Consider the following 20397-nt stretch of genomic DNA (forward strand, 5'->3'; position numbering starts at 1 on the left):
CGATAACCATTTAGTGAATTTGAATAACCTTACGCTAAAGTGATTCTCCAGAGTTCAAGTTACTTATTATAAAAGTTTGAAATTTCTGGTAGCTTTTTTTCTGTTAATAAAAATAAATTTAATCTGTTCGGTTAACGAATCTCCATAAAATGACGTGTAAAATTACAATTTTTTAAAATTTCAATAACTTTTTAACGCTTTAGTGAATCGATTTGTAATTTTTACAGGAGTTTTAGAATTGACTGAGGGACGTTCTTCCAAATTTTTATTTGTCTCGTAGCATTTTGACATACCTCCCAAAACGTCCTTAAAGCAAATTGACTCGGTAAAAAACATATGAGTACAATAATTTGACCACCTACTGTAAGTAACAACTCTTTGTCATGTAAATTGCTATCTCCGCGAGCACAATTTACACGTGCCTACATAGTATATGTATAGATAGGTACATACAAATTGGCGATCAATTTGTTTTTGAACGCTCCTCGGAGAAAGTAGAATGTAAGTGCATATTTATGTATGTATCGCGAAATATTAAAATTAGGTATAGAAAAAATAATGTGATATTTGAATTCAACATCTTCAAATTGGTTAGAGTTGGATCTTATATATTTGAAAAATTGAAAGAAAAGCTAAGTTAACTTTGACGCCTCTGTGTGGAAAAATTAACCTTTAAAATAATACTCAGATAATATTTGAGTGGGTTTTATNCACGGAAAGGAATTATCTCTTTTACAGTGAGTGCCGGCATAATTAGTAAAATTTCATGTAGGTATATTAGATACCTATATACACCGCTTGTAATAATCAATTTGTTCATCATAAGATATTTACTTTCATTTTCAATTCAATTTACTTTCGTATTTGCTCTAAGAGAAATCTCAAGCACAAAATGAAAATTTACTATTACATACGTATAGACAGTAGGTGGACAAATTATTATGCTCATGTGTTCTTAAACCGTTTAGCAAATAATTGAGAATGACTAGTATGATTCAAAAGTGTTTTTATATCTTCCTTCTTTCTAAGAATAATATGTCTTCAGACTTTCCCGTGACTTAAATATTTGAGGTTAGGATGATAAAAGTACAAAAACACTCCCAAAACAATACTTTAAATTTCTATTATTAATAACTTAAATATAAACAAACAATAAAGCTTGTTACAAACCAAAACAGTTTTTGCAGTAAAAATATAATTACGACACTTCTATCTACCCTCGTGTTACAACCCCCAAACGCGGGAAAGAAATGGCCTCTTTATACAGTGCGGCCATTCTCAAATTATTAGTTTATAAATGGTATCAACTTATAAAATGTAAAAGAAAGTTCTTGGCATCAAAAAAGGTTAAAGCGAGTACTTCTTTTGAAAGTTTGTGTATTTTTTCAAATCTTTTTATAATGGAATTTTATCAAAAAAGTCAGTATCTATATGCTGTCAAAATTTCACTTGAATCTACTATGCGTTGATCATCAGTCAGTTGGTCCTTAGTCGGTCAGTGGGCCAGTCAATCAGAAATAACTTTGGTTGTTTCATTCCCATCAGCCACTAATGCTGGTGGGCGGGCAGTCCCTCCGGACTATGCCGGAAAACTCTTCAACCTTTTTTCAGAAATCGTGGAAATGGGTGGATGGTGGATTAAGGTGAGAATGATGAGACGGACGAAATGAAGACAGAAGAGAATTAAAGATTATCCGTGGAATATTACTGCCCCAAAATATGGCTAAGGGATCCAAGGAAACTACAAAAAAACTTGCACCAAGGCAGATGGACCCGAAATCGAACTGGCGTCCTCCCGAATGCTAAGCAACCTCTAGACCATGCCGTCCTGTAGGTTAATCAGAACAAGCACTTTTATTTATAGTGATTTTGGGAATATACAAAGTAATAAAAATATAGAACCATTGATAAGTTTGCAATCTTTCAGTGCTAATTAATGATTCTTACAATTCCTAATTAAAAAAAAAAAATTAATGTATATAGGAATATGTAGAAAAACATTTAGTTCAATGCAATTAAAAAATTTCTGCTAGAAACCAGTTAAAGTAATATTTATTAAGCATCAATAATATAATCATAACCTTGTGATTGACTATGTTACAATACTCATACATGAGTAAATCTTTTCCACGATCGTAGGTACTTACTCGATCGACTTTAAATTGTGAACGTCAGTTTAAACCAATATAATGTAGGTAATGAAATGTAATGTGCATGGTATGAATACTACAACAAAACAGGTATTTACGCCACATGAATGCAATTAAAACTGATCTGTTGTGCAGAGCAACACCTGAATGACCGTTTCCGTTGCAATAAACACCGATAACAGTTCATGCTCATACGCTTCCTCAGTTAAAGTTTACGGTCCATCTATTAAACAGCCTTTTGTTCAGACGTATGTAACGACTAGCACTGTGTATTAAAAAATAACGGATAATGGTACCTACAATACTCGACTAACAGAAAATTATCTTGAAAACGTCTGATTGTAAAACGAGAAATTTCTTTGGAAGGCTGTTTTTGTCATAATTGTGTACACCACTTTAGAATACACGATAACAATATAGTTCAGAAGCTGTAAAAAATTAATTCCACATATAAATTCGAAGTGCGTTTTTTTCTGACGTGATTTTTAATTAATAACACCTTATATGTAAAAGTATACCTAATCAGTTATTGAAATCATGGTGCTTTTAGATTGTTGAGAGTAAATTTTAGTAAGTAGGTGTTGGTATTATATCCGTGGTATCTCCAAGAATAACTTTCGATGTAAAAAGAATTTTATTTTGTNACGATTTTCCTGCTTTTCCATTTTTACGAAAACCACAGAGGCGTCTTGTTCAGCGTGCTGTCAAACCTACACTAGCAAGGAGATCGGGCTGAAACTATAGCTACAAGCTATCCAAGGATGGTACTATAGAATGTCACCTCAAGGTAGGCCTAGTGGCGTCATCTCTTGGTTAGGCCGGAAACTTATCAATCCACCCTCGTATGTATAGATAGGTACATACAAATTGGCGATCAATTTGTTTTTGAACGCTCCTCGGAGAAAGTAGAATGTAAGTGCATATTTATGTATGTATCTTTTCGTAAATATATATATATATATATATACACACATAAATAGGTATAATGATTTTACTTTCAGCATGCACGAGAGTAGTAGGCCAAAAAATGTTTTGATAGATTTCGAACTTTTTACTTTACTGTACGTTGTGAATGTTGATTTGCTTGTTCTACTTTCACTTGTACTTGACCTTACGTACGTATTTATTTAGGTACCTATACAATAGTGACGAGTGAGTCGAACATACATTGAATGGCACTTCTTTAATAATACCTTCAGTCAGTAATATAAATAATAAAATAATATAACTCCATTAAGTTCAATTTAAAATTTTTGAAAGGGTGCTACACTTTGTTCAAAAGATTTTAAGAATTTGGTTAGTTTAGGAGAGTTTTCAGAGAAACGGGAGATATCCTATATAAAATATTCCAAGCCATCACCAAATTATACATTATCGCTGGTACAACGTAAGAAAAAAAAATTCGACAAGCAGATTTATAAATGTTTGATCTTTACTTTTTCAATACGCGAACGTCGAAGTTTTATCCCTATTATAAACGGAGTGAATGAAAAATACCATCACATAAATGTGGACAAAGTAGAAATTATTTGCTTACATTGGCATTCAGGTAAATAAAAGAGAAATTGCCGGAACCTAAACCCTGACCGCCGACTAGGACTTATAAACACATCCAAATACGTTCCGATTGTAGATAAAATTTTGTGATTGTTTTAGTGTCAAAGTTGAAGTTGAGTCAATAACCTATTTCATTTGAAAGAAAATTGATTGAATTTCGGCCACAATCGAAACTATTAGACACCTTAAGTACAACTAAAATAAAACTACGTGAATATAGAGTTTTTGTTTTCATCCTATAACAGAACATAATACTTCATTTAGGGATTAGAAACCCGCGAAATCTTGAATAGGATTACTGCTATCCTCAGATATTACTATATATATCGTAATTTTAAGAGAAAACGTCGACTAATTAAACAGATGCCATTAATTAATTCCATTCTTGGAAGCAGCTAATTAAATTGATCTATTATTTCTTGAAGAGATAAATTGCTAGGAACGTGGAGCATCATTAATAATTAAACTCCAGAAAAGGATATTATTTTCTTCTAACTAATTACTCAGACATTATTTTACAACACAAAAATTGTAAGTGCTCAGTTAAACAATTTCGCTAATTGGTTTCTTTGTTGGAAACGAGTAGTTAATTAATTAAATTGTGAAACACTTCACTTTTGGTGAGATATATATTATACGAGTCTCACAATTTATATTTTAGAAATACTGTTTGCACTGGGACACTGCACCTACATTTCATAAGAATCAATCGAATAAAATGAGACGGTTGAAAACGTGCTTGCCTTGTCATTTGTACCTACATAAAATGGGCAAATTTGCAGGGTCGGCTTAATTTAGTTGGTGTATTTGTGCGAATAGTCATCTCTCTACATATATCGTTTAAGTTATTTTTTAGTTCTAACTAACACGACTACTACCTTAAGCCGATCCTGTAAATTTGCTATTATTCGAGTGATTCTTATGAAACGTAGGTGCAGCTGTGGAGGAGGCGTGTCTAGAGAGTAAAGACAGGATATCTTCCGTTTGTAAGAACGAGAAAAACGATATGCCTTTAGTGTGCATTATTTATTGGGGACTATGCCTTCTTATTTCGACTATACTATACTTTCATTAATTGCATTTTCATTAAATAAAAGCAAACTACCGACTCGTAATCTTTAGTTTTTGATTATTATGAGTGATAATTCAGAAACAACCAGCCAATAAGGGCAAAAATTTCCCAAAAATAGGTGTAGATATTCCTCTTTGTGATGTACGTGTGAGCCGTGCGGCAGATCGCTCCGCACTCTTTTCTAATACATGTAGAATGTCGTAGGTCTTTAATTTGATTTATGATACAGATAATAAAGTTTCTAATCGACTTAACAATAGTGTGCTTTAAGAACAACGTCGCCTTCATTAGTTGAAGAAGCTGTAAAGTTATAACTTCTGAAAAACAATAAATAAACTACTTAACTTTTTATATATACACTTAATAAATTTTAATTTCTTTTGTTACAGAATCTACAATCAACCAGCTAGCATTTTAGACGCGGAGCTCCAGCTTCTAGCTATTAGCGGGATTAATTGAAGCAGGCGGTGCATTAGCTCATAAACAATTACTTAATTAAAGTAGTGCCAGGACTCCATAAACATATTGGCTGCAGAAGACGTTAAATCTAATTTTAGTGCGGCGACATAGAAGCGGATCTTTGTCAGGATTGTTCGTGCAAGGCAAGTCTAATTGCTCATCTAGATCAATTAAAACTTACGTATACCTAAAATAGGCTCCTCATAGAATACCTCGTCTATACGTATATGAAATAATTAAAGGAAGTAGTTAAAGTCTCTTGCAAATTTAAGGGTTTATTTGGTTAACGTTAAGAAAGTTGCTGAAGGAATTACCTTTTTAATGTCCCCAAGTTAAGAGTCCGTCGTTATTTCAATCGTTTACGCGAGCGCGGCTGATTTATTCCTTTATTTTTACTAATTTTTGCGGATAATAAGGTTACAGTAGGAAAAGACAACACGACCGAAATGGGAAATCGTAGCTAATGCTATGAACACGGAGGAATTGAAAACTAAAAAGTACGATTTGTTAAAATAATTCAAAAATTTTACTGTAGGTACCGACCATTTGTCATATTATTTAATATATATATAGTCCATTCGCTTACAGAAAGGTACAGCATGAGCGATACGAACAAACGAATATCGGTCATATTCCAAAGACAGCGTATTCGAAATATAACCGGTTATTTACCGTAAGATGTTTCCGATCAAAGCTCAATCGTAAGCCTCTGGCGCCGTGAATAACTTCTATCAGTTACAACCATTAAGGCAGTCCTGACACAGCATCGTGTACCTTTCTCTAAGTGAACGAACTTTACCTACTGTTACAGCCATTACATAGAAAATATGTTCAACGGCTTTGTTTCTTTTCTAGATCACCAACCGTCTTCCCAAAACAACGAGCTGTTAATGAAAGTAACTAAATATTTATCTACAGTTCCTTTTTAATACTATTTTCATCTATTTATTTGACAAAAATTTCGATCGCAACGTCCGTCGAAAGAAAGGAACTAATATTTAAACGACATTTAGTGTTTTGTACTTAACTCAAAAGTATAGCATCTTTGGGAAAAAGGCTATGGTGTTTACGATAACGTTTAATTAAAAATGGGCACAGGAAGGAGCAAGTGTTAAAAGCTCAAAGCTCAATATATGGGAACTTACTTATTTATCATCATTAAACTACAGTCACAATAACAGAGACTACATTAAGAACATATACTGACAGAATTAACCGGATGGACTTTCTGACCATATTTGAATCACTATATTATCATCGACATGATCTCTTTGATGACAGTAACATTTAAAAACCTGGACTAAACGAAAGGTAACAGAATTAACTAAAAACTGACCTAATACTTACGCCTACAGTACAGGTTTACTTCATGACCAATAGAATAATATTTGGACAGACAATTACTTACTTACATCCTAACGGACCTAACGACAGGACTATATCATGACTGACAGAGAAGGACGACAAAAAGGATTTCTAAAGCCTATAATTTAGACATAACGTAACTGGAACAATATACTTAAAAGATGACACACATTCTATGATTCCGAAGATTTTCAAATTTTAAACAAGACTAGAGACTTTTACGACAAACAGATGAATATCAGACTTGTTTTTCCTGACATGGGATAATGACAGGCAAACTTCCTCTACACTGACGGTATAGGTATATGTATAGGTACCTACTTATTTAACAACAACCCAGAAATCGGCAATTGGCAAAAACTGACTGACAAGACATTTTTACTCAACTAGTTGAAATTCTGTTTTCCTTTCTTGTTCCTTTCCATTTTTCATAGTATCCATAGGTCACCTTAATTTTCCTGTCTTAATTCCACTGTTGTCCTACCTTTTACTATCTGTATTGTACTGACGAGACAGTAAAATGTTAAAGAAACAAATGAACGCTTATTTTTTTTTGACATACCTACGTGACATAACACGATGACATAAAATAACGTAACTAGACCAACAAAAAAGAACAGTTCGACTTACGGACGATTACGTGGAATAGAATTAATTGATTACGGTCCAATAAATTTACAATTTCAGATAAAATAACTTATTACTATTATATTCCACATAAAACATTGAAACTGCCGGGAAAATAATTTCATGATTCTCACTTTTATAAAAGAAATCAAATGTTGTTAGTTATTGTCATACCTCCCTCATATTTTGATAGGCCCTATTCAATTTTCGATATCAAATCATCAAAACATTAATCCCTTTTCGTAAATGATTATTTTAGACTTTGACTGCTAGACATGACGTGACATTGTTTGTATATTTAATAATTGTAAAGAATAGGCATCATGTGAGTAAGGTTACTAATTGACAGACGGCATGTTTTTTAGTTCGATAATTAGTTTGTTGCTCTCCTGTGTTACATACATGCCGTTTACTGCATAAAAATTCCCGTAACTTATTTCTTTTAGTATTCATGTTTGTTTTTGGATTTATTTAATAGAAAATAAAAAAAAATGACTATGTAGGTAGTAATGACAAGAAAACTAACTTTGTTTTGGACAAATTATGTTGAATCATACAATGACACAAACTGAGACACATTTCCGAAAACGTGGACATTCTATTTTTCACTATATCGACCTTTTTATTTCTACCAACTGTTTTCGACTTTTTTAATTGACTTTTATATGGACGGACTACAGAATTAACAAATATGAAATAAAGACTTTTGACCTAACTACCGAGACTAAGAACGTATAATTGATAGAAAAAGACGTACAACTAAATAACTAACCCAAGTTAAATGAGTCTATGACACGTTTCCAAATACTTTTATATAAACAATTTTTATTGTATACAGAAAACCAAAAAGGAAACATGTACAAAATATAAAACAAAAATCATCAATACAATTTAAAACTGTTTACCGTTACTGAATAGACAAAAGTGAGTACGTTACATACAAATCACTGATGGACTCCGACTTTTTTTAAACTAATATCTACTAAAGAAGACTTTGACGGACCTACGTATATTATTACCAAAATATTTAACGAGAAAACTAAAACAAAACAACAACAAACTAATAACTAAAGACTGTTCGACTTGACCGATTATGAATTAAGGAATGGACCGTGAAAAACTGTTTGACTGACATTAAAAACATTCTGACTTATTCAAAAATATTTATACATAGACTCCTAAAATTAAATACATACCTGAATTAACTATTAGCACATTTGTTAAATTATTTAAAAATGATTTTTCATTTCAATGATACATGTATAGAAAATTTTTATAGAAAAACACTCCAACTGGAGTATAAATGGCATAATGCTACACACAAAATAATTGATTATTAGTTTTGAATTTATAAAAATATCGTCAATATAAGTGTACTGCTAGGAGAATTAATAATTACTGTTTTTTTTTTGTAAATAAGTTTATAATATGTTATTGTTATTTATTGTCATTTTGTGAATAAAAACTTTCTTAAAAGTCACTTTTTTAATTTCATATGAAGTACATAGATCAGTGTTTTTCAGTGGTTCTTACGAACTCCTAGAAGTCCTTCAACTCGCTAAATGGCTATTTAGCAAATTAGAATTAAATAAAGGGTACTTAGGCAGCGCTGGGGTGTTTGCGAAAGATTTAATTATAAGCAATCAGACCAACTTTAATTATTACGAACCGAAAGATATTGCTGCTTCCTAAAATAGTAACCCGAAATATTCTTGTGTTCTTAATTTAAAGTTTAAATATATTTGTGACAGAATTACGATCAAAGCGTTTTGTAATGATCGTGGGTCTAACAAATTAAATTTTATTTCACTTCTATTACTGTCAATTTATCTCTTGATTCACCCTGCAATGGTCAATTTATTTCTTCTCTACTTCGGCGATCGTCTCTTCCTTTTTATACTCCCTTGCCTCCTTTCGGGAACGTTCTCCAGCCGTCCAGAGAAGTCTCGTTTTCTTTGAACGGTTTAATTGCTTTCCCGGAACGCAGGTACGACACACATTTACAAATACGGCGCACATGAAGAAAAGCACCCGCGGCTAGTCGGCGAATCGATAAGCCGCTCACACACACGTATGCCCGATCGCACACAATCATGCTCGTGGTCGCTACAGTTTCATCGACAAGTGTGGCTAACATCTTCAGTTCCCCCCCAGGGTTCTCACCTTGTCGCGGTAGGGGGGCTCAGTACTCATACACATGTTATGGCGAAGCTAAAGGACCCTCGGGCACCTGGAAGCAAAGTGATTGTGGGAAGCAGCCAGTGGACACGGGCGAAGGTCCGGAAGCAGCCGATGGACACGGGCGAAGGTCCGGAAGCACCCGTCTGGTGTGCCATAGAGCGCCGCGGAAGCCCCGAGGGGAAAGTACGCGGCAGTTGGCGGTCGAACGCGACGCAAGCCCAGCACAGACGAGGTAGGCTAACACGGGGTCGCCTCTCCCTCCGTAAAGCCTGCCGAGTCGAAAGAGAGGCTCTCTCGGTGCGGCCACCAACACCATTAGTGGCAATCGCATGGGAACCTCAACAGGCGCCGAAAAGTCAGAGGTCCTCTGGGTAGACGTCTTCCCTACCCCATGTCTGAGGCGAAGTAAGTGTCCTGGCAAGGGGTGTGCACCAGGCGGGGTCACAGAGTTGAGGGTAACCTGACCCATTAGGGGGGTTACGACGTGAAGCATAGTGAAATGCCGGTGGCATTATGTGGACCGGGTGTGCAGCCTGACCCTTTAGGGGGGCTGCACACTGTATGGCGAAAGCAGAGTAGATGCGAGAAGCGTAGTAGCTGGGGCTGAGTCAGGAAGGCTGAAGGATGTCCGGTGATAGCGAGAGTTCAGCAAAACGGATGTCACCCAGCGAGGGGTGCTCCGGAGTAGCTGAAGGTGACCGGAGAGTCTATACCGGTACTCGGGAGACGGGGAGCCCACAGGAGTCTAGCTTCGATTCCTGCCCCGCCAATTGGTGTTGGACTCGAGGTGGCAGATGGAACAAGCCCGCATGCTGGGTTAGGGGGCTGTTCATTGGATCGCCCGGTTTGTGTAGTCCCTACATTGAACGGTTAAGGGTTAGATAGGCCCGAACTTGCCTTGTTAACCCTCAGGCACCGCATCGGTGGCTTCCTGGGACCAATCCGTCTGACGGAGGGGAAACCCCAGGGAGTCCTTTTTCATACCATCATGGCTCAGTTGTGTTGGTTTGACGTGTGAATTTATCATCAGTGGTAAGGAGGCGCACGTTAAATCTCCATACGTTGTCGTAACATCTTCAGTTGCCGGACCTAACAGTTGATTTACAGCGTGACCTTTCAACCCGAATCATAATTCTACCGTGGATTCCGGCCATGAATGCCTATATTCTGATAAATACTATTTCCTGATTATTGTTTGCGTAAGTCTCTTTAGGCCTCCAAAGTTTCAAGTCCTAAGTTGTTTAATTCCTCCTAAATGTTTGATTATCCACAACTCTTAGGAAAGGAAGGATAGGTGATGGAGAAGGTAGGGATGACAGGAAGCCTAGGGCGGTGAAGGCGAAAAATAAAAATGTGAGAGAGAAACTAAACTAACTATGACTATTTTTGCCTGATGCTTTACAATAACGAGAAAAATGAGGAGCTACGTTCTAACTACAGTTATTTGGGTCACTATTCTAGGAATTGGACAAAAATAGCAACAATTTTTAAAATACTTTTTTATTAGGTAAATAAAGTAAGTATTTAGGTGCTGCACTAGGCTCATAAAGATAGCGCCGAGAAAAATAATATAAAAAATCATGTAAATCCAGGAAAGTGGGTAAAAACCAAAAAGGAAATCAATTTTTCGTTAACAACTAAACAAATGTACCCAATATACGTATAATTTTAAGACAAAACTTGTAACTGGTTGAATTGTCAAGCACCGATTGATATCTACGAAAAAAATTAACCGCCTCGTTATATTTTGAATGACTTCAACATTTTCTTTAACTCCTTTCACACTTGTTCGTTGTCGGTAATGCAGGAATAAGAATGTTATACGGGAAAGATCAAGGATCAAAGTAAATAAAAGATGCTCGTTATTTCTTCAAACANGGTGATAGCGAGAGTTCAGCAAAACGGATGTCACCCAGCGAGGGGTGCTCCGGAGTAGCTGAAGGTGACCGGAGAGTCTATACCGGTACTCGGGAGACGGGGAGCCCACAGGAGTCTAGCTTCGATTCCTGCCCCGCCAATTGGTGTTGGACTCGAGGTGGCAGATGGAACAAGCCCGCATGCTGGGTTAGGGGGCTGTTCATTGGATCGCCCGGTTTGTGTAGTCCCTACATTGAACGGTTAAGGGTTAGATAGGCCCGAACTTGCCTTGTTAACCCTCAGGCACCGCATCGGTGGCTTCCTGGGACCAATCCGTCTGACGGAGGGGAAACCCCAGGGAGTCCTTTTTCATACCATCATGGCTCAGTTGTGTTGGTTTGACGTGTGAATTTATCATCAGTGGTAAGGAGGCGCACGTTAAATCTCCATACGTTGTCGTAACATCTTCAGTTGCCGGACCTAACAGTTGATTTACAGCGTGACCTTTCAACCCGAATCATAATTCTACCGTGGATTCCGGCCATGAATGCCTATATTCTGATAAATACTATTTCCTGATTATTGTTTGCGTAAGTCTCTTTAGGCCTCCAAAGTTTCAAGTCCTAAGTTGTTTAATTCCTCCTAAATGTTTGATTATCCACAACTCTTAGGAAAGGAAGGATAGGTGATGGAGAAGGTAGGGATGACAGGAAGCCTAGGGCGGTGAAGGCGAAAAATAAAAATGTGAGAGAGAAACTAAACTAACTATGACTATTTTTGCCTGATGCTTTACAATAACGAGAAAAATGAGGAGCTACGTTCTAACTACAGTTATTTGGGTCACTATTCTAGGAATTGGACAAAAATAGCAACAATTTTTAAAATACTTTTTTATTAGGTAAATAAAGTAAGTATTTAGGTGCTGCACTAGGCTCATAAAGATAGCGCCGAGAAAAATAATATAAAAAATCATGTAAATCCAGGAAAGTGGGTAAAAACCAAAAAGGAAATCAATTTTTCGTTAACAACTAAACAAATGTACCCAATATACGTATAATTTTAAGACAAAACTTGTAACTGGTTGAATTGTCAAGCACCGATTGATATCTACGAAAAAAATTAACCGCCTCGTTATATTTTGAATGACTTCAACATTTTCTTTAACTCCTTTCACACTTGTTCGTTGTCGGTAATGCAGGAATAAGAATGTTATACGGGAAAGATCAAGGATCAAAGTAAATAAAAGATGCTCGTTATTTCTTCAAACATATATGTATTTTAAAAATCATCATCGCTACTATTATGGACGACAGGAACGCCGGTTTTCCTTCCTGAAGGAGGTGGCGGTCTCCTTTCAACAGGAGATAATTCAAAGGCGAGTGTGTCGTCGTCGCTAGCAGGCAATTCGGAATCGTCACCGTCGAGAAGAAGCTCGTCGGAATCTGTTTCCGAATCGATCATTCCCAAAATTTCATTTTTCTGTTCTTTGGATCGAACTAGAAGAATATTCGCAGTAATGGTAACAAAAATGATAAATTGTTAAAAATGTTAGCAGATATATTAAGGTCACCAAAACTGTAAAATACCAAATAGTCCAAAAAGTTTGAAGTAGTACTTCACTGAAACTATTTTCTTTACTATGTTCTTCATTAAAAAGAGCTTTCAAATATTGTCAACTGATGAATACGATTGTATTCAAACAAAAACAGCTGACTTAACACTCTTATTATCATTAATTATCAGGCGTAGTGCCTATTTAGTAAATATCCTGTCAGTTCTTACTAAAAGATCTTGCACTTTATATTACTCATTAATTATCTAGCGCCTTCCGGTAAATATATTTGCATTGCTACCACAATTTAACATACTTTGCTAAATTTTGTACTACGGTTTAATAAGTAATGCAGCGTTTAATTGGTTTAGTGGTCAAAACTTTGGCGTGTAAAGCCAAAGGTCCCGGGTTCGATTTCCGACAACAGCAACAAATTTTCCCTCATAGTAGGTAGGTTATATATAGTGGGTAAAAAATTGAAAATGAATTTTCACATTAATATTTAATTAAATATTGGATATGCTCTAATGTGTACTCAGTACTCAAACAAGTCTGTAGTACCTACTGCTAACTTTAACCACTACAAATTCATAAAAACAACAACTACTTACATCCTGTTCCGGCCCTTGGCCTTTCGTGTTTTATTTCTGGTTGTTGTTCCTCGTCTTCTTCTTCTTCAGGTTCTGGTTCTGTCAGTTCATCGTCGACATCCAGTAAATCGTTTGAATGTATTATGTCTAAAGGCATTTTCTCTGTCATTTTTTCAGTTGCTGCCAACTCCTGTCGTGCAGCTTTCACTCTTTCGGCATCAATTGTCAATTTTTCCAAATAATTCAAACAACGAATTCTAGATGAATATTGCACGAACAATTGTTCGAGCTCTGTTTCCAGAGCATTGAACTCTTCCAGGAATGCCGGTCTACAAAACCAATTCATATTTCACACCAAATTTAAGTCGGGTCTTTTCCTAATGATCACCTAAAATCAAATGTCTAGTGGGTAGCTCATTTTAATTACGTGGAATGTCATTGCAGCAATTTTCGCGTGGCATTAATAAATAATAAAATTAAAATTGGCATAAATCTCTAGTATCTACATTTAAGCATCATATTTTCTTTTCTTCAGGGATCACCGATCTCCGATAGACATTTGATTAATCACTTTTGGTGCAGTTGGAAACAAAAAAACAAAAGTTTGAGACCAATGCTTTGATATCGATGAAATATTCATTAGGAATTGAACAAACTAATCAATCAGATGGCGCACAAAACAAATGTCTTGGAAAATTATGTTCCAATTGTTTCATTGATTAACTAATTGCTTTGATATTGTTTTTTTTTGAAGTGAAACTTCTTTACGCACGATAGGGTAAGTTCGTTTCATGGGAGTTGCTATGTAACGAAATCATGCAACGCATTTGCCCCGCTGTCTGTCCCTATGTATGCTCAGATCTTTAAAACTACGCAACGGATTTTAATGCGGTTTTTTTTAATAGATAGAGTAATTCAAGAGGAAGGTTTATATGTATATTACATGCATAATATAGTAGAAAAACACTGATAATTTTAGAGGTTTGTAATGTGATGTCGTAAATAAACACATTTTTTGCGCTTACATTGCAAACGCTGGCTGAACCCTACGAGATAGATCAAAATAATATACTACAGTATTGTACACCTTAAAAAGGTCTACAAAAAAGTCCGGGATGGTATATGTCTATCTCTTAGGGATAACCCACAATAACCATTTTTTATCCTTTACTTTTTACGAGAAATAATGGCTTATTTACGAAGCGATTTTAAGCAATACAGCATTAATCCTTATCCAATTAAGTACTTTTAAATACATTGTGCATTTAATATAGATCAATATGGCCCTTTACAGCATGTAATTTAAAGGAATATTTTCGAAGATATTACAGACTTAAAATGCAGGGACATAGCGGTTGCGGCGGTACCGGCCGGTTTGTATTGTCTAATGACAAAAAGCTATGATTGTTGTATATATAGACATTCTATAGTACATTTACTATCAGCATTGCACCCGTGCGAAGCATAGTGTACAAACAATACCATTAAACCAATTCCTTAACCCCTATCCCGGTATGTTTGTGTGTTTGAAGAAGTTTCACTTCAGTAGCGTGTTGTATAATTACACGTTGTATTTTTTTTTTTTCGATTCCTTTCAATGTTGCTTATTCGGATTATCTATTTAACTATTAGAAAAAATGTGTATTTTTTTTCAAGTACCTAAATACGTTCGGCTGTTAATAAAAAAGACAAATACTTCTGACTGACCTAACTTTGTTGAGAGTTTGTAATCGCTTTTCGTAACGATCAATTTCTACTTTTCTGCGTTCGATTTTCGAATCTAGGTTGGCTTCGGTTGTGGAGATGTTATTAATTTGCCGTTGGGTTTCGTCGATTTCTGCTGAAACGGCTTCGATTGCTTTTGTTATGCTGTTTTCCACCTCGCTAGGTTCGTACTGGCGATTCATACTAATTTGACGTGCTATCTGTAAACACTCGAATCTTTCAATTTGTCAGTTATAAAGACTTGCGATTATGGAAACCGTTTTCTGTCGTTGCGAGTATCGCGTTGTCACCCTATCCAGAAGCAAAAGCCCGTTAATAGGGCGGTCGGTGTCAATTTCACTTCTGTTTTCGGAAAATACACAAAGGAAATAACATTCTAAATTTCCCTTCTAAAGTAGATTCATAAAATATAGCGAAATAAAGTAATCTGAACTTACAAATTGGATGACAATATCAATTTGTAATTTAGGATGTAAAAAGGGCAGAAATGTAGGACAAAGAATAACGCAGGACCAGACCGTTTTCAAAAGACTAGTGAAAGTGTATGCTTTGAGCATGGCTCCAGACGGATGCGAAAACAGAAAGAAAGTTTTTGAAATTTTTGAATTGAGGCATGAAGGGGTAATTAAAAACATATTGAATGATGATTTAGAATAGATCACTGTTCGCAAAATAAGAGATGAGGAATTTCTGGTATTCGGGATATGCGAAAATTGACTCAGGATTGGAAGGAGTGGAAACGTATTCAACCTAGAGGCGGTTCAACGAGACAATGGACTGAAGACCTTGTAGTGCTGAAGTTGAAGTTCCCGAATATGACTGAATCATGGATTAGGGAGTAATATGTAGGGATAGAGCTCTTAGAAGTTAATTTACGAATGAAAGATTTTAAGGAGTTTATGAAATTTATAATCAAAAATATCCAGAAGTAACAATAGACATTTCGTATCATTAAGGAATCGTCATGAATACATATTTTTCTGAGAAAAGTGGATCAGCGATTGGGATTTAATAAGGGATTGTATTCTAATATAGAACATTAACTATTTATCCCTGTTATCAAACCGTTTTTATTCTTTGTATTTATAGTGAAATTATGTTTTTATTTAAAGATCTGTTAGTACCCGTACTAGTTGAAATAAATCATATCCTCACCCTTAAATCACTTTCCTTTCCAAGAAGATCGAAAAGATTTGCAGCACTAGCAGTTATTTCACTTGCTAGTTGTCTCGCTTGTTTCACTTCATGAGCCTAAAATGGAATCTCATGTAAAACACTAAACAGCCTAAGTCATACATTGTTCATAAGGGGATCTTTTTTAATACATTTAAGAAAATAGTTTTTCAATTTTTAAGTAAAAAGTCAGTCTTTCTAGAGGTATCTCATGAACCAGACAAGACTTGATATGCAATCATAAAATTTTCGAAACATCATATTAGCATATAACGGAAATATGCAGTTTAACATGTACTTATATCTCCAAAAAATAAACCTTTGCTTGTGTCAAAGTGAATACTGAAAATTTTTATTTTGTTTTTCCTACCGTGAGGCGTACCCAGCCTCTAAACAAGTTTAGGTAATATATCATTTTAGGGGTAAAAAATGAAGGATATTCAATATCAATAAAGAAACTGAACATACTCTGTCGGAAATGTCAAAGTCCTTGAACGATATCGAACTTCGTTCTGTGCCGCCATCCTTCCCGTCTAAAGTGGTTACTTGTAATGCCTCGTACAAAAGGCTCGCCACCTTCAATAATTCTTTGACGGCATAGCCATCAGCTTGGTAAAGTCTCTTCGTGTTTAACTTAATGTTCGCCTTTGTAACCTTCACAACAATGCATCGTTTGTTATGTACAGAATGAAATAAGTGGAATCGATTACTAACTTGACGGAAAAACGAGTAATTAAGTAGGAAGAGTCGAAAAACAAAGTCAGTAGAATAGAAAAAAGACACAAGGACCCTTTAAATGCTAATCGAATGCTAATTAAGTGTTCTAATGAGAAATTAAATGCTTCGGGCATTTTTTTTAAATTACTGTTCTATTAGCTTAAAGTTAATTGAATAGAACATCAGCGAAAAAGTAATTATACAATGAAACTATCCTTCTTGGTCATACAGTAATTAAATCCTCATTAAATGCTTTTAAAATCAGCTGCAAATTAAATGGTACTATTAATTTTACAGTTAATAAACAAGTTCGCGACTTGGACAACACGTTAGCAAAAATGGGAACAAGAATAGACTTAAACACGAAAAACCACTGCATTGGTAATATAGTCATTAAATGCTCATTAAAGACTAATTAAATGCCCTTATGATAAATTAAATGCTTTGGGCATTTTTTGAAAAGCCACGGTTCTGTTAGCTTACGATTAAGTGAACAGAACATGAACGAAAAATTGTTTATTGAATCGAATTAGACTTCTTGGTCAGACAGTGGATTAAATGCATATTAGATCCTTTCAAGGCGTTTAGTTACAAATTAAATGCTCTTATTAATTTTACAGTTAATAAACGAGTTCGCGACTTGGACAACACGTTGGCAAAATGGGAGTAAAAACAGGCTCAAACACGAAAAACCAAAACTTTGGTCATGTACTCATTAAAGGCTCATTAAATACTAATTAAGTGCTCTAATGAAAAATTAAACGTTTTAGGAGTTTTTCTCAAAAGCTACTGTTCTGCTAGCTTATGATTAAGTGAACAGAACATGAGCTTAAAAGTGTTTATAGAATGAAACTAGGTCACATAGTAATTAAATGTTTATTAAATGCTTTGCAAACAGGTCAGGTAAGAATTAAATGCAATTATTATTTTTCAAGTAAAAGAGGTTCAAACACTAATCCACTGCTTTGGTCCTATATTGTTTCAAGGCTCATTAAAAACTAATCATTAAGTGGCCTAATAATAAATTAAACTTCCTAACCGTTTTTTGAAAAATATTATAGTTATGATATCTATCAACGTTTTGTATAAATCGCGAAGTCGTTTATTTATTTCAAAAGCATTTCATTCACTACTGCCCTGTTCCGAAAGCATTTATTGAGCATTTACATACAATTTTCATTTTTTAAACAGTTTTTCGCTCATGTTGTGTCCAAATAATCTTAAGCTGGCACTGGCAGAGCAGTATTTCTCCAACATTTGACTTTCATTCAGTCTAATGTCTCCGACAATGATTTTAAAAGTTTGAATGAGTTAAGCCTCAGTAGGTACTCATCTCTTACCATAAAGTTTGCCACATTTTTTATTAGTGTTACCCTTCCTTCTTCGTTTTCAATATCAAAAGGCAATTCAATTTCCGGATCGAATCTTTTAGCCAACCAAACAGCAAGGTCAGCAACTTGCGGAAAATTGGGATGACGAAAACTCTCCATTGATAAAACGTTGGGATACCCCAAAGCCCTTAGCATCTCGTAAAAGTCTAAAATTATAGTACGTTACGTGTTTTGATTGCTACTGCATCTACCAGTATCTTCATTCGCACACATTTTTAAATGAAATCCGTTAGATACCCCAACAATAAACTATAACTACAAAAAAGTGAACTTACTTCTAATATCTCGATAAGACATTATTTATTTCAATGACTATTTGTGTGTATTATTTGTCGAACTCAGTTGAATTAATAAATTAGTTAATATTGTCATCATTTGTTGTCATTCTTATAGCTTAGCAACCCCTTCTTAATGATAAGGTAAAATGGGTGGAATAAAGTTCATCCAAGTGGACCTCTGCGTATGCAACTTTCATTGCACGCGGCGTTATTGGAAGTATAATTTTAATACAGGACCCATAAGGATACCTTCCAGCTTAGTTTTTAAGGTATTTGGACCCGACACAATATCAAAAGAATGGAACATTGTAATGGAAACAATTAAAAAGTCAACATCCAATTTTTGTTTCAGAACTTAATCTTCATCTTTATTTGAAAAGAAGATCATGAGTTCCATTACCGTTTTAATAATATAAAATCACTAACGTATTTTTAAAATAAAACAGCTCTTATTGTATAAGTTTGAAGGTAAAGGATTGATGAGGATGTCGTTTATGATTTTATAAAGAAATAGTCGGAAAGAACCCACAATTTTTAGTATGCTTCCGTTTGTAATTCTTCAAACACATAAAAATAACAATTGTAACTTGAATGTTGTTTATCCCTATTTATTACCTAAAATTTCTCATAAACTGTCGCCAGATATCCTTGGCTTAAGATGACTCTGCTACCAAATTTTTCAGTTTCATGTTTCAATTGGCTTAACATCCCACGCGTCAAAAATCTTAACTAGAATTGTACAGAGGAGGATGGAAAAAAGGGCGGAAGAACTATTAGCGGAAGATCAATTTGGGTTTAGAAGAAATAGAGGAACCCGGGAGGCCATTCTAGCATTAAGGGTAGCAATAGAGAAAACGATAAAAAAAGGAAAGAGTGCGTACATAGGATTTGTATATTTAGAAAAAGCTTTTGACAATGTTGAATGGGACAAGATGTTAAATATACTTAAAAATGTAGGGATGAGTTGCAGAGATAGAAGAGTGATACTTAGTTTGTATAAAGACCAACAGGCAGTTATAGTGCTGGAGCTGCAACGTAGAGAAGTAAATATTAGGAAGGTAGTTAGACAGGGATGCACACTGTCACCGCTACTTTTTAATGTAACAGGTCAATTGAAAAGTCCCCGGCCTAAAATAGTAAAACACATTTTTTTTGCAAAATTCGTTTTTTTTATTCAACATAATTCCCTTCAAGGGTGATACACTGATTATAGCAATCCTCCAACTTTTCGATACTATTCTTGTAGTACGATTTGTCCTTTGCTTCAAAATAGGCCTCAGTTTCGCCGATCACCTCTTCATTCGACGAAAATTTTTTCCCAACGAGCATTCTTTTGAGATCTGAGAACAGGAAGTAGTCGCTGGGGGCCAGATCTGGAGAATACGGTGGATGCGGAAGCAATTCGAAGCCCAATTCATGAATTTTTGCCATCGTTTTCACTGACTTGTGAAACGGTGCATTGTCTTGGTGAAGCAGGACTTTCTTTTTCTGCAAATGCGGTCGTTTCTCGGCGATTTCGTCCTTCAAACGGTCCAATAACGCTATGTAATAGTCGCTGTTGATGGTCCTTCCTTTTTCAAGGTAGTCAATGAAAATTATTCCACGCGCATCCCAAAATACAGACGCCATAACCTTGCCAGCCGACTGTTGCGTTTTTGCACGCTTTGGAGCGGGTTCATCGGGTGCAGTCCACTCCGATGACT

General features: G+C 35.3%; 1 protein-coding gene and 1 long non-coding RNA gene across 2 annotated transcripts in view; one reads left to right on the forward strand and one right to left on the reverse strand.

Moving 5' to 3' along the window:
- LOC108741286 overlaps window positions 1-5375 on the forward strand; it is a 33515-nt gene extending 28140 nt beyond the window's left edge. The window contains exon 4 of the long non-coding RNA XR_001938486.1: window positions 5169-5375. This is a non-coding gene — a long non-coding RNA (uncharacterized LOC108741286). The remainder of the gene's footprint in view (window positions 1-5168) is intronic.
- Window positions 5376-12546: 7171 nt separating this feature from the next.
- Window positions 12547-18781, reverse strand: LOC108740456 (clusterin-associated protein 1). Its single transcript, XM_025976501.1, has 7 exons — window positions 18692-18781; window positions 18366-18562; window positions 16777-16962; window positions 16291-16386; window positions 15118-15335; window positions 13432-13739; window positions 12547-12764 (listed from the first exon to the last, which is right to left on the reverse strand). Exons 1-7 carry the CDS (start codon window positions 18711-18713, stop codon window positions 12547-12549), a joined length of 1245 nt encoding a protein of 414 aa, XP_025832286.1. The 5' UTR covers window positions 18714-18781.
- Window positions 18782-20397: the final 1616 nt, after the last annotated feature.

Source organism: Agrilus planipennis, unplaced genomic scaffold (assembly GCF_000699045.2).
Source record: "Agrilus planipennis isolate EAB-ADULT unplaced genomic scaffold, Apla_2.0 scaffold21, whole genome shotgun sequence".
NCBI lineage: Eukaryota > Metazoa > Arthropoda > Insecta > Coleoptera > Buprestidae > Agrilus > Agrilus planipennis.

Excerpts from the sequence above, each read along its gene's own strand:
- LOC108740456 (XM_025976501.1), bottom strand. The coding sequence starts at position 18,713 with ATGTCTTATCGAGATATTAGAA. Across the intron at positions 15,336-16,290 it reads GAAAGGAAAGTGATTTAAGG|ATAGCACGTCAAATTAGTAT; the intron begins GTGAGGATATGA and ends GAGTGTTTACAG. Across the intron at positions 12,765-13,431 it reads GCCAAGGGCCGGAACAGGAT|TTCGATCCAAAGAACAGAAA; the intron begins GTAAGTAGTTGT and ends ATATTCTTCTAG.